We start from the raw sequence: 14,167 nt of genomic DNA, 5'->3' as shown, positions 1-14,167 counted from the left end.
CTATGAGTGACCTGGGGGGGCAATGGGGTGGCCGATCTGGGGCCCAGGAAGTGACCCCCCAACCCTTGGAGTGTAATCCAGCCTCAAACCAAACCGGGACCCCCCCCCCCCGCCGAAAGAGACGGACAGTTGAACGGTTATCTGCTGGGCCTGTGGGGGGGGGAGGGGCCCCCTCCTTGGTTTGGGGCCAGAGGGACCCCACAGAGATTGGGACTTTGCTGGCCAGCCCCACTGAACGCCTCTCCCTCACCAGGGAGCACCTCCAACGGAAATGGACCCATAGAGCCCCCCTCGCCCCCAAAGACACTCTTGACCATTGAAGCTTTAGCAAAGGCGAGGCAAACTTTATTCTCTCTCCAAAAACGAAAAGCCCCGAAGAGCTGGGTGAGATTCCGCTTCCGAGGGGGGTCCAGCCGGAATGGGGGGGGGGGTCTGGGGGGATCCTCTCCTGAATGTGGCTCCTCAGGGCGGACCTGGGATGGGCAGGAGAGAATAAGAGTTCCCAGAAGTGGGGCAAGGGGGGGGTCAGGCTGTGCCCCACCTCCATGGGGTCCCACCTGGGGCTCGGCCGCTGGGAAACCCCCCAAACTGCCAGGAGGGCTTCATGGGGGGGGGTACCAAAAGAAATGGCTTCGAGGAAAAGGGGGGCATGGGGTGGGAAGGGAAGAATCTCCCCACAAAGCCAGCCCCCCTTTTCCTTTTTTCTCCGGGGGCGTCTCACCCCAGCAACCCCCCCCGAAAAGGGATCTCTTTGCTCAGAAAAGGGGGCAGAGGTGCCCCCCTCTTTCCAGCCTTTGGTCCCCGAAGAGGAGGGTCGGGGGTCTCGGGGACACTTACCTCGGGGGCAGGAGGAGGAGGCCCCGGCTGGCTTTGGGCGAGAGGCTTTGGGGGGGCCCTCTCCGCCTAGGAGGGCGAGAAAGAGCCGACTGAGTGGGGCACTCGGGGACCCCCCCAAAAAAAAACCCAGGCAGGAGTCCACGGATCCCTCCCCAAGAAAAGGGGGCGATGGAAAGCGGGCGCAGACCCTCACGCCCCGCAGGGCAAGGCGGAGGTGAGAGCCTCCCCAGGGGGAAATCTGGGGGTTTTTTAGGGGGTCTCTCCCCATCCCACTCCCCATTCCTCCCTCCCTCCCTCCTTCCCTCCCTCCCTCGGGCTGCTGCAATGGGGCTCTCTGGGGGCCTGGGGCTGCAAGATACACTTTCTCCCCCCTGAAAAGGCGTCGGAGGTCATTCATCCTCCAAACTGCCAGGCCAGGGACCAAGAACGGGGGCGGAGGGCGAAGGGGGGACCCCGGAAGGCCAGGCCAGCCGCGCCCCACGGTACCCCCAACCCTCCTTCCCTGGGCCAGAGGGAGGGGCTGGTGGGGGGCCCAGCTCACCTTCCGTCCCTTCGGGGGCTCCCTCCGGAGGGTCCTCCTCGCCGTCTCCTTCGCCCCCTCCCTCGGGGCCCAGTCCCTCCGCCTCGGCCTCCTCCCCCACCGATTCTGGGGGGGCAGAAAAGCGGGGTATGGGTGCATTTGTGTGTGCCCCCCGTTGCCCCCGAGGGCGCCCTTCTTCCCTGGCCAGAGCCCCCTGGCCCTGACCCCTCTCCGGGGGCTGAAGGGGTCATTCCCGCCCCAGCAAAGCGAGGAGACCCTTCCCCCGAGACCCCAGGAAGAGGCCCGGCCTTTGGGACCTTCTCCGCCTAGGGTCAGTTCAGGGCTCCCTGGACCCCCAACAGGCTTCTCTCCGCGGGCGGAAGGGGGGGTCTCCGTCCTCTGCCCCCCCGCCATGGGCCTTCATCTGACCACTGCCCCCCCCCAGACATCCCCTGCTGGAAGGGGCCACAGGGCGGTCCATGGGGGGAGTCCAGTGGGCATCCTGACCCAGAGAGGGAGGGCTGGGGGCGGCCTCCCGTCTGACCTGGCTGGAACTCGATGGTCCGGAGCATCTCGGCCACGTGCTCGAGGCGGAGGGCGAAGCGGTCCATGCTCTCGAAGCCGGGCTCCGGGCGTCCTCCGGGGGGCACTTGGGACATCTCCCGGATCCTGAGGGGGGGCAGGGAGGCCTGGTCAGCCCACGGGCCTTGCCCCTCCCTCGAGGACACTGGCGGAGGGGAGGAAAGGGGGCCCGTCCCTCCCCAGGGGCCTCTTTGTAACTTGGGAGGCGACTGACCCGCAGCGCTGCCCTCAAGAGAGGGGCAAAAGGTGCCCTGAGACCTTTGGCCCCCCACACTTTCGGGATGAACCCTGGGAGGGTCAGCTGCTGGGGGTCCCGGGGTCCCACCAGGTCCGGGCAGGAGGGCCGAGAGGAGGATGCGGGCGATGGTGCCACTCACTTGCTGATCAGCTCCTTGGACTGCTGCGGGGGAGAAGGAGGAGGAGGGGGCGTCAGTGGGGCCAGCCAGCGCCCCCAAAGGCCCTGACCCTGGCCCCTTCTCCACCCCCCACACACATACCTGGAGGTAGAGGGCCATCTGGGGCTCCTCCATGGACTGGATGGCCGACTCGACCAGCTTGGAGGCGGCCTCGAGATGGTCTCCGTAGCGGCGGATGAGGGCGCGGACCCGCTGGACCTTCTCCTCCTGGACGCGGCCCACTTCGGCCAGAAGCTCCTTCTTCCGCTCCTCCAGCGCCGCGCACAGGGACTCGAACCCAAGACACAGCTGCTGCTTCTGGCGGCGCCCGTTCTCCTGCGAAAGAAAGGGGCGGTGAGGAGGAGGAGGAGGAGGAGGAGGAGGAGGAGGAGGAGGAGGAGAGACCCCCGGGACCCCCTCCTCACCTCGATGCTCCTGCAGATCTCCTCCAGCTGCGAGATGATGGCCTGGATGCGGTCGTTGCCGGCCACCAGCATGGCGATCCCGTCGCTCAGCTCCCCCTAGAGATGGGGCATCGCCGGGGTCAGGCCGGGGAGGGGGCGCCGGGACCCCCAAGTCAGGAAGGCCCCCTCCCTCCCCCGCCTCTCTGTCTGAGTCCCGAGGGGGCTTTTGGGGCGGGGGAGCAGCCCCGGAGCCCCCACCCCAGACCCCCGAGCCCCACCTTCTGCCTCTTGTAGACGGTGCCCAGGGGGGCGACCTGGCAGTCCTTGTGGGCGCCGAAGACTTTGCACATGGAGCAGGTGGGCGCCTCGCAGCTCAGGCAGTAGATGTTGATCTTCTCCTCCTCGTGCTCCTCGCACAGCAAGGGATGCTCCGATGCCGAGCCCTTCGAGGGCAGGGGGCTGCAGCCGGGGAGGGAGGGAGGGAAAGCCCCCCAAGGGGTCAACAGGGGACTCTGGCAGAGGGGTCCATGGGTGGAGGGAGGGAGGGAGGGCAGGAGGAGCTGCCAGGACACAGAGGGGAGGAGACCAGAGGATGAAGACACCCCCCCGACACAGGGCAGGGGTCTGCTGCCTTTGGGGCTCACAGGAGGGAGGGGGCTGCCGGGAGACTTAGGGGGGAGAGGCCAGAGGATGGAGACCCCGGGGTCACCAAGGGGAGGGAGGGATCCAGTTGGGGAGAGGTCTGTCAGGAGGGAGCGGGGACCAGGAGGCTGGAGACCCCGGGAGTCACCAAGGGGAGGGAGGGGTCCAGGTGGGGAGGGGTCAGGAGGGAGGGGGACCAGGAGGCTGGAGATCCCAGGGGTCACCAAGGGGAGGGAGGGGTCCAGGAGGGGAGAGGTCTGTCAGGAGGGAGGGGGGACCAGGTGGCTGGAGACCCCGGGGGTCACCAAGGGGAGGGAGGGGTCCAGGTGGGGAGGGGTCAGGAGGGAGGGGGACCAGGAGGCTGGAGATCCCAGGGGTCACCAAGGGGAGGGAGGGGTCCAGGAGGGGAGAGGTCTGTCAGGAGGGAGGGGGGACCAGGTGGCTGGAGACCCCGGGGGTCACCAAGGGGAGGGAGGGGTCCAGGAGGGAGGGGGACCAGGAGGCTGGAGATCCCAGGGGTCACCAAGGGGAGGGAGGGGTCCAGGAGGGGAGAGGTCTGTCAGGAGGGAGGGGGGACCAGGTGGCTGGAGACCCCGGGGGTCACCAAGGGGAGGGAGGGGTCCAGGAGGGAGGGGGACCAGGAGGCTGGAGACCCCGGGGGTCACCAAGGAGAGGGAGGGGTCCAGGTGGGGAGGGGTCAGGAGGGAGGGGGACCAGGAGGCTGGAGACCCCGGGGGTCACCAAGGGGAGGGAGGGGTGCAGGAGGGGAGAGGTCTGTCAGGAGGGAGGGGGGACCAGGTGGCTGGAGACCCCGGGGGTCACCAAGGGGAGGGAGGGGTCCAGGAGGGAGGGGGACCAGGAGGCTGGAGACCCCGGGGGTCACCAAGGAGAGGGAGGGGTCCAGGTGGGGAGGGGTCAGGAGGGAGGGGGACCAGGAGGCTGGAGACCCCGGGGGTCACCAAGGGGAGGGAGGGGTGCAGGAGGGGAGAGGTCTGTCAGGAGGGAGGGGGGGACCAGGTGGCTGGAGACCCCGGGGGTCACCAAGGGGAGGGAGGGGTCCAGGAGGGAGGGGGACCAGGAGGCTGGAGACCCCGGGGGTCACCAAGGGGAGGGAGGGGTCCAGGAGGGGAGAGGTCTGTCAGGAGGGAGGGGGGACCAGGTGGCTGGAGACCCCGGGGGTCACCAAGGGGAGGGAGGGGTCCAGGAGGGAGGGGGACCAGGAGGCTGGAGACCCCGGGGGTCACCAAGGGGAGGGAGGGGTCCAGGAGGGGAGAGGTCTGTCAGGAGGGAAGGGGGACCAGGTGGCTGGAGACCCCGGGGGTCACCAAGGGGAGGGAGGGGTCCAGGTGGGGAGGGGTCAGGAGGGAGGGGGACCAGGAGGCTGGAGATCCCAGGGGTCACCAAGGGGAGGGAGGGGTCCAGGAGGGGAGAGGTCTGTCAGGAGGGAGGGGGGACCAGGTGGCTGGAGACCCCGGGGGTCACCAAGGGGAGGGAGGGGTCCAGGAGGGGAGAGGTCTGTCAGGAGGGAGGGGGGACCAGGTGGCTGGAGACCCCGGGGGTCACCAAGGGGAGGGAGGGGTCCAGGTGGGGAGGGGTCAGGAGGGAGGGGGACCAGGAGGCTGGAGATCCCAGGGGTCACCAAGGGGAGGGAGGGGTCCAGGAGGGGAGAGGTCTGTCAGGAGGGAGGGGGGACCAGGTGGCTGGCGACCCCGGGGGTCACCAAGGGGAGGGAGGGGTCCAGGTGGGGAGGGGTCAGGAGGGAGTGGGACCAGGAGGCTGGAGATCCCAGGGGTCACCAAGGGGAGGGAGGGGTCCAGGAGGGGAGAGGTCTGTCAGGAGGGAGGGGGGACCAGGTGGCTGGAGACCCCGGGGGTCACCAAGGGGAGGGAGGGGTCCAGGAGGGAGGGGGACCAGGAGGCTGGAGACCCCGGGGGTCACCAAGGAGAGGGAGGGGTCCAGGTGGGGAGGGGTCAGGAGGGAGGGGGACCAGGAGGCTGGAGACCCCGGGGGTCACCAAGGGGAGGGAGGGGTCCAGGAGGGGAGAGGTCTGTCAGGGGGGGCAGGGGACCAGGAGGCTGGAGACCCCGGGGGTCACCAAGGGGAGGGAGGGAGGGGTCCAGGAGGGGAGGGGTCTGTAAGGGGGGAGGGGGGACCAGGAGGCTGGAGACCCCGGGGACACCAAGGGGAGGGAGGGAGGGGTCCAGGAGGGGAGGGGTCTGTAAGGGGGGAGGGGGGACCAGGAGGCTGGAGACCCCGGGGTCACCAAGGGGAGGAAGGGAGGGGTCCAGGAGGGGAGGGGGCTGTAAGGGGGGAGGGGGGAGCAGGAGGCTGGAGACCCCGGGGTCACCAAGGGGAGGGAGGGGGCGGCGTGGGAGGGGCTGGGGTCTCCTTCCCACTCCCCCTCCGTCTGTTCCTCACCGGGAGGATTCCTGTTTGTAGATGTCGATGATGTTCTCGACCAGGAGGTTCCGCTGGAGCCCGTAGACGCCGTGCCGGTCCAGGACCACCTCGTGGCGGCAGGAGGGGCACCGGAACCGGCCCCCCGAGGACACCGAGGCCGAGCCCCGCGACTGCCAGAGAGGGTTCGAGGCCTGCAAAATGAAGGGGGGGACCGGAGCCAGGGTCAGAGGGGCCCTCTGCCAGACCCTTCTGCCTTCCCCAAGCGGGGAAAGGCCCCCAGTCCCCGGGGATCCCCCTTTGGGTCAGGGGAGGCTTGTCGTCGCCTTCCACTGAGGCTGAGAGAGTGGGACTTCTGGCCCAAGGTCTCCCAATGGGTTTCCATGGCCGAGCTGGGAATCGAACCTGGGCTGCGTCCACACTGGAGAAATGATAACCTGGTTTGGCACCGCTTTAACTCTTTTCAGCCTCAAGGGTATGGAATTCTGGGAGTTGGAGTTTGTTGTGAAGCCTTCCTTCCTTAAGCTCCGCTTCGCTCTGGGCCCATAACAAACTCCAGTTCCCAGAATTCCATAGCCTTGAGCCATCAGACAAAATTTACTCGGAGGCTCACCACGAACCCCGCCGGTTGTTTTTTGGGAGTTGTTAGCCGCCTTGGGTCCCACTGTTGGGTGGAAGGCGGGTATCGATGGATAAAACAGGAGCAGGAGTAATGCTCCTAGTAAGTGAGGAGGAGGAGGAGGAGGAGGAGGATGCAGGCCTGAGTCCGGTGGGGGGGCCAAGCAAGGGGAGGGAGGCCCTCCTCAAAGCCCCTGGGCGCTTGGACCCACGGATCTCTCTGGGACCCTCCCCTCGGCCCCAGACCACGGCCTCAGGATAATCATCGTCATAGTAACCATCATCATCATCATCATCATCGTAATCCTAATCAAACAGGGATAAAGAAGTGGGGGGGGGGGGTAAAGAAGCCGCTTCATGGACTGGCCATAAAGCCATCAGTCCGTCTGCCTTGGTCCAGGCCTGATCCCCTTCCCTCCACCGCCCCCTTCTTCTCCTTCTGTGTCCCGCCTTCTTAGATTGTAAGCCTGAGGGCAGGGAACCCTCTGAATAAAGGATTCTATGTACAGCGCTGTGTAAATCGACAAAGGTTAATAAGGATAATAATAAAGAAGGAAATGAAGGAAGCCAAAGAAGAAGGCAGTGCCTTCATGAGAGCAAGAAAGGAGAGGAAAAAGAAGATAGATAGATAGATAGATAGATAGATAGATAGATAGAGATATTCTTTGAACTATGTATCATTCTGTAAAAAGTTATTCGTTACAGTTCCCAAAGTAGTTACAGTTCCAAGCCCTCCCCAAATAAAGCGTTGCTTCCTAGTCGGGCTCCAAGCGGAGGACATTTTGGGATTCTTCCTGGACAGTATACAGAAATGTAGGGCATGTCCTGGAAAAGGAGGACGGCTGGTCTGAGAGGCAGTCATTGCAAGGCCCTGCTGGGAAGGCCCTTTGCTCCTCCTGGGGCCCAAGAGACCAACTCTGGCATCCGGGTCACTTCCTTTTGGGAGGCTTTCTCTCCCAGGAAAGAGATGCTCCTTGCTCCGGTTTGCTCCCCTGCATCCTTCCTCTTCCCCCGGAGAGAGAGAGAAGAGCCCTATGGACTCATTTAGGTCAGAGGCAGCCTCCAGGCCCCGCTCCATTGGGAAACCTGGGTTTACAGGGCATGGAGTCCTCCTGCCTTCTGCTCTTCTGCAGCTTTGAAGCCAGACCCCAACAGCCTCGGCTTCGGCCTCTTTGGTCGAGTTTCCCGAGCCAAGGCTGGAGCCTTAGGGAACTGAAATGGCTCCGCGAAGGGACAAAGCAAAGTCTCCCAGAAGAGAACAGGCCTGGACTCTCCCCAGAAGCCCAAGCGACTCAGCCGGGGCCAGGGGGCTGGCTGGGGACCCACCGGGAGATCCCTACCCCCCAGGAAGGAAGGAAGGAAGGAAGGAAGGAAGGAAGGAAGGAGAGGGCAGATGGAAAATGGAGGGAGGGAGGGAGGGGAGGGCAGAAGGAAGGAAGGGAGGGAGGGAGGGAGGGAGGGAGGAAGGGGAGGGGAGGGGAGGGCGGAAGGGAGGGGAGGGCAGAAGGAAGGGAGGGAGGGAGGGGAGGGCAGAAGGAAGGAAGGAAGGAAGGAAGGAGAGGGCAGATGGAAAATGAAGGGAGGGAGGGAGGGAGGGAGGGAGGGAGGGAGGGGAGGGCAGAAGGAAGGAAGGGAGGGAGGGAGGGAGGGAGGGAGGGAGGGAGGGAGGGGAGGGGAGGGGAGGGCGGAAGGGAGGGGAGGGCAGAAGGAAGGGAGGGAGGGAGGGGAGGGCAGAAGGAAGGAAGGAAGGAAGGAAGGAGAGGGCAGATGGAAAATGAAGGGAGGGAGGGAGGGAGGGGAGGGCAGGAGGGAGGGAGGGGAGGGCAGAAGGAAGGAAGGAAGGAAGGAAGGAAGGAAGGAAGGAAGGAAGGAAGGAGAGGGCAGATGGAAAATGAAGGGAGAGAGGGAGGGGAGGGGAGGGAGGGAGGGAGGGAGGGAGGGAGGGGAGGGGAGGGCAGAAGGGAGGGAGGGGAGGGCAGAAGGAAGGAAGGAAGGAAGGAAGGAAGGAAGGAAGGAAGGAAGGAGAGGGCAGATGGAAAATGAAGGGAGGGAGGGAGGAGAGGGCAGATGGAAAATGAAGGGAGGGAGGGAGGGAGGGGAGGGCAGAAGGAAGGGAGGGAGGGAGGGAGGGAGGGGAGGGCAGGAGGGAGGGAGGGGAGGGCAGAAGGAAGGGAGGGAGGAAGGAAGGAAGGAAGGAAGGAAGGAAGGAAGGAAGGAAGGAAGGAAGGAGAGGGCAGATGGAAAATGAAGGGAGGGAGGGAGGGAGGGGAGGGCAGGAGGGAGGGAGGGGAGGGCAGAAGGAAGGAAGGAAGGAAGGAGAGGGCAGATGGAAAATGAAGGGAGGGAGGGAGGGAGGGGAGGGCAGGAGGGAGGGAGGGGAGGGCAGAAGGAAGGAAGGAAGGAAGGAAGGAAGGAAGGAAGGAAGGAAGGAGAGGGCAGATGGAAAATGAAGGGAGAGAGGGAGGGGAGGGCAGAAGGAAGGGAGGGAGGGAGGGAGGGAGGGAGGGGAGGGGAGGGGAGGGCAGAAGGGAGGGAGGGGAGGGCAGAAGGAAGGAAGGAAGGAAGGAAGGAAGGAAGGAAGGAAGGAGAGGGCAGATGGAAAATGAAGGGAGGGAGGGAGGAGAGGGCAGATGGAAAATGAAGGGAGGGAGGGAGGGAGGGGAGGGCAGAAGGAAGGGAGGGAGGGAGGGAGGGAGGGAGGGGAGGGCAGGAGGGAGGGAGGGGAGGGCAGAAGGAAGGGAGGGAGGAAGGAAGGAAGGAAGGAAGGAAGGAAGGAAGGAAGGAAGGAAGGAGAGGGCAGATGGAAAATGAAGGGAGGGAGGGAGGAGAGGGCAGATGGAAAATGAAGGGAGGGAGGGAGGGAGGGAGGGGAGGGCAGAAGGAAGGAAGGAAGGGAGGGAGGGAGGGAGGGAGGGAGGGGAGGGCAGGAGGGAGGGAGGGGAGGGCAGAAGGAAGGAAGGAAGGAAGGAAGGAAGGAAGGAAGGAAGGAAGGAGAGGGCAGATGGAAAATGAAGGGAGGGAGGGAGGAAGGAGAGGGCAGATGGAAAATGAAGGGAGGGAGGGAGGGGAGGGCAGAAGGAAGGAAGGAAGGAAGGGAGGAAGGAAGGAAGGGAGGAAGGGAGGGAGGGGAGGGCAGAAGGAAGGGAGGAAGGAAGGAAGGAAGGAAGGAAGGAAGGAAGGAAGGAAGGAGAGGGCAGATGGAAAATGAAGGGAGGGAGGGAGGAAGGAGAGGGCAGATGGGAAATGAAGGGAGGGAGGGAGGGGAGGGCAGAAGGAAGGAAGGAAGGAAGGAAGGAAGGAAGGAGGGAAGGGAGGGAGGGGAGGGCAGAAGGAAGGAAGGAAGGAAGGAAGGAAGGAAGGAGGGAAGGGAGGGAGGGGAGGGCAGAAGGAAGGGAGGAAGGAAGGAAGGAAGGAAGGAAGGAAGGAAGGGAGGGGAGGGCAGGAGGGAGGGAGGGAGGGGAGGGCAGAAGGAAGGGAGGAAGGAAGGAAGGAAGGAAAGAAGGAAGTGGAGTGGAGTTTCCTTCCTTGGAGGTCTTTAAGCAGAGGCTAGATGGCCATCTGTTGGGGATCCTTTGATTTGGATTTCCTGCATGGCAGAAGGGGGTTGGACTGGATCAGGGCCCTTGGGGTCTCTTCCAACTCTATGATTCTATGATTCTAAGGGAGGGAGGGTGCTGTCCCCACCGCTGCTCCCTCGGGACCCCTGTCTGCCGCCCACTCCCTCCCTCTTTCCTGGAGGGACCTGGAAGACGTCGTTGGCGCACTTCCGGCAGAGGTTGTGCTGACAAGGCAGGATGACCACCGGCTTGGTGAACATCTCCAGGCAGATGGGGCAGATGAGCTGCTTCTCCAGGCTGTCCAGGCTCTGCGGTCCCGAAGGCGAGGAGGAGGAAGAGGAGCCCGAGGGAGAGGCCTTGAAGCCCACCCCGAAGTTCATCCTGCCTCCCTTCCCTTCCCTTCCCTGGGCTGGACTCTCTCCGGAGCCTCTCCCGGGAGCCTTCTCTCCCTTCTGCCCCTTTCTCCTCGCTGGGAATGTGGGGCTGTCTATTTCGGTCCGGCCACGTGAGCCCTCCTGGCTCGGTCCCTCTTTGGGAGGCAGCTGTCTTCGGGGCGTCAGGTGGCGCTTCGTCACCCTCCGCTTCGGGGCCATGACGCCTCCCTTCGGGCCGAGAACTAGGGCTGCTCCTGGGGGTCCCTCCCTCCCTGTCTGTCTGTCTGTCTGTCTGTCTGTCTTCCTTTCTTTTCCGGGGAGCGGGTCTCATTCTCTGCCCAGAAGAGGACTTTTGTGGAGGGAGGATGAGCCCCAGTCTAGGCTCCAGGGCTCCGCCGGAAGGTTCGCAGACACCCACCACCCAGACTCCCTTCCCTTCCCGGTCCCAGGTCCCTGTGACCCCCCCCCCCAAGGCACACTCTCTCAGCCTCAGAGGGAGGCCAGAGGGACCCCCAAAGAAGGGGCAGCGAGGACCAGGCAGAGGCTGAGGAAGCCCCTCCAAGGCTTCTGGGGCAACGCTGACAGAGAGCAAGTGCTTTTCTAGACCCCTTCTGGGTGCCCTGGAGCCCTCCCTCCCTGAGCGGTTTGCGAAGTGTGTACGGAGCCAAGGGCCCCCAACAGGTTCCTGGGGACTCCTTTTAGCCACCCACCAAAGGATCCCAATCCCAGTCGAGCTGGAGCCCTGGCCATAATAACACTGACACTAACCATAAACCTATAGCCAGAGAAGCTGGCTGACTGGCTGACACCCTCCTGGCACAGTTGTGAGAGAGGGCTGGGGTCCACGCTGGGGTCTGCCACAGAGAGAGCCCCCTCCCAGCCCAGCCAGGGCCCTGCGGAGGACAGAGAGGGCCCCTGCCCAAGGGCTGCCCAAGGAGCAACGGGGGCTTGGCTTTTCTTTGGGCCCCAATGGGACCCCGGGGTCCCTCCCTTCCTCAGGAAAGAGGTCTCCCTGTGGCCAGCAAAGGCCCCAGGCCTGTAGGCCGAGACTCCTGTGTCCGAGGCGCCTGGCTCTGTGGCCCCTGAGACCAGCAGCCTGGACCCCCTCCAGGCCTGGGGTCCACCAAAAGCACTCGCTGGGCCAGGAGGCCTGCCTAGAGATTGGTGTAGTGGTTTGTGTGTTGGGCTATGGAGACCAGGGTTAGGGTTAGGGAAGTCACATTCTCTCAGAGGAAGGGCACTGGATAAACAAATCTTGCCAAGAAAACCCTACCGTAGGGTTACCACAAGCGACACAACTCCAAGGCACACAACAACGTATTACATATTACATATGCCAATTGTGAGTTCCTGCATGGCAGAAGAAGGGGGTTGGACTGGATGTCCCTTGGGGTCTCTTCCAATTCTAGGATTCTATGTACCACTGAGTTGGAAGAGACCCCAAGAAGGGCCATCCATGCCAACCCCCTTCTTCTGCCATGCAGGAACTCTCAACCAAAGCATTCCCATTGACAGATGGCCATCCAGCTTGTGCTTAAGACCCCCAAGAAGGAGACTCCACCAAAATCTCTGAGGGAAATGTCTTCCACGGTCAAACAGCCCTTACTGTCAGGAGGCTCCTCCTAATGGTGATAGAATCTTAGAGCTGGAAGAGACCCCAAGAAGGGTCCCGATCCAGTCCAACCCCAATCTGCCATGCAGGAACTCTCAGTCAAAGTACTCCTGACCTATGACCATCCAGCCTCTGTTTAAAGACAGCCAAAGCAATCCAGGGAAGCCAAGAGGTGGGTCAAAGAGCCTCTCCTCAGCCCCAGTCCGGGAGCCCACAACATACTCCCAGAATTCCGTAGCCTTGAGCCAGAAAAGAGTTAAAGCAGTGCCAAACCAGGTTATTCCTCCAGTGTGGATGCGGGCTGCTATAACTGCCCTGTCTCAGTGTTAGGGAATCCTGGGAACTGTAGTTTATTGCAGGAGCAGAGCTGACAGAGACAGCTAAATGCCTCACAAAACGAGAGTTCCCAGGATTCCTTAGCAGAGAGCCTGGGCAGCTAAAGAGATCTCACACTGGACTATGTCTGTCTTCTTCCGAGAGCCTCTTTCCTTCTCTGGGCAATTTAGGATCAATATTGAAGTTCTCTGAGTGTGATTGGCTCATGGGTCAGGAACCTTTTTCATGTGGCATGGCTCACTTGCTGGAATGGCCCTCTTCTATGCAGGCTCCTTAGTATGGTGTCTCCCATCTGAACTTGTTCTCTGCGGTGAACTATGGCTGCTGTTTAGATTATTTGATGATAGCCCTGTTTAAGTATTGGAAGGGATGTCACATTGAGGATGGAGCAACCTTGTTTTCTGCTTCTCCAGAGAACAGGATACAATGGAGCCATGGAGCAAGCTCTAGGGAAAGAGATTCCTGAGAGTAAGGGCTGTTCAACAGTGGAAGACGCTGCCTCAGTGTAGTGGAGTCTCCTTCCTTGGAGGTCCTTAAGCAGAGTCTGGATGGCCAACTGTTGGGTATGCTTTGATGAAGAGTTCTTGCAGGGCAGAATGGAGTTGGACTGGATGACCCTTGGGGGGTCTGTCTTTCAGCGCAAGGATTCTGTGATTCTATGAGAAACAAGGATGCACACAACACAGTTTCCAGTAAACTTCAGTGTGTTGCTGGAGCAAACATGGCAGTCAAACTAATTCCGTCTTTGTCAACCAACATGACAAGTGAGCTTGAGTCACAGGGCCTGTGGCATAGGCTCAGATATGAATTGTTGATCTGTCCCTTCGGCCACTCCAAAATATGTGTGAGTATGACCACAGCAAATACAAAGGCTGGCAGCCAGGGAGCAAGGGACGGGAGGATTGCCAAGGCATGGCAAGCACAGCCAACAATAAAGAGCCAGAGGCCCCTTTTCGGGCCCCAGTGGGGAGCTGGCAGCGACACCCCGTTCCCCAGGCTTGTTTTCTGCTCCTCCAGAGAATGGGACCTGGAATTATGGATGCAAGCCACAGGAAAAGAAATTCCAGCTCACTATTAGGAGAAAGCTCCTGAGAGTAAGGGCTGTTGGACAGTGGAAGACATTCCCTTGGAGTTTGGTGGAATCTCCTTCCCTGGAGGTCTTTAAACAGAGGCTTGATGGCCATCTGTCAATGGGGATGCTTGGCTTGTGATTTCCTGCATGGCAGAAGGAGGCTGGACTGGATCTGGGCCCTTGGGATCTCTTCCAACTCTGTGAAACTGCCTGGCCCTGGGACCCTGCTGGCTGCACAAGGGCCAACTGGGTCCTGAGGGGCTTGGCAGGAGGAGGCTGGGCAGCACAGCCAGGGTACTTGGCCAGTGGCTCTGCCCCACCCACAGCAGCCGCAGGGGAGGAGAATTTACATGTTGAGAATCAGAATTGGGAGATTTTTAAAAAGTGTGTTTCAATTGTTCTTAATTCTGTTTATCAATTAATCCTATGAAATGTCTTTTCTCTGGACCTGGCCATCCAGCCATTTTGAAAACCTCCAAAGAAGAGACTCCACCATCCTCCAAGGTAGCAGCGTCTTCCACTGTTGAACAGCTCTGTCAGGAAGCTCTTCCTAAGGTTTAAGTGGAAGCTCTTTTCCTGGAGCTTGCATCCATTGCTCCATTGTGTCTCTGGAGCAGCAGAAAACAAGCTTGCTCCATCCTCAGTATGATACCCCTTCAAATACTTTAAAAGGGCTCTCATAGCACCCCTTAACCTTCTCTTCGCCATGCAAAATATACCCAGCTCCCTAAGTCACTCTCCAAAGGCTTGGGGGTTTCCAGGCTTTCCATCATTTTTGGTCACCCTTTGTGACCAGGTTCGACTGCAAACCACCTGGGCCC

The 14,167-nt window shown here is 61.9% G+C and overlaps 1 protein-coding gene across 2 annotated transcripts; it reads right to left on the bottom strand.

The window, feature by feature from the left end:
• Window positions 1-379: 379 nt before the first annotated feature.
• LOC149310278 (tripartite motif-containing protein 54-like) lies at window positions 380-10,347 on the bottom strand. Of its 2 annotated transcripts, XM_089528624.1 has the most exons (10): window positions 10,138-10,347; window positions 5,799-5,971; window positions 3,017-3,197; window positions 2,760-2,855; window positions 2,437-2,670; window positions 2,317-2,339; window positions 1,902-2,026; window positions 1,379-1,483; window positions 838-903; window positions 380-473 (listed from the first exon to the last, which is right to left on the bottom strand). In XM_089528624.1, the coding sequence occupies exons 1-10, from the start codon at window positions 10,330-10,332 to the stop codon at window positions 463-465; spliced, it is 1,209 nt and encodes a 402-aa protein (XP_089384750.1). In that variant the 5' UTR covers window positions 10,333-10,347; the 3' UTR covers window positions 380-462. The 2 variants fall into 2 exon arrangements, with proteins under 2 accessions (XP_089384750.1, XP_089384751.1); XM_089528625.1 differs by lacking the exon at window positions 1,379-1,483.
• Between the last annotated feature and the right edge of the window lie 3,820 nt (window positions 10,348-14,167).

The sequence above is a fragment of the Sceloporus occidentalis genome, unplaced genomic scaffold, assembly GCF_023333645.1.
Source record: "Sceloporus occidentalis isolate IW3139 unplaced genomic scaffold, rSceOcc1.0.p SCAF_6, whole genome shotgun sequence".
Classification (NCBI taxonomy): Eukaryota; Metazoa; Chordata; class Lepidosauria; order Squamata; family Phrynosomatidae; genus Sceloporus; species Sceloporus occidentalis.
Note: the sequence above shows the minus strand (reverse complement) of the source record. Positions and strands in the feature narration are given on the sequence as shown.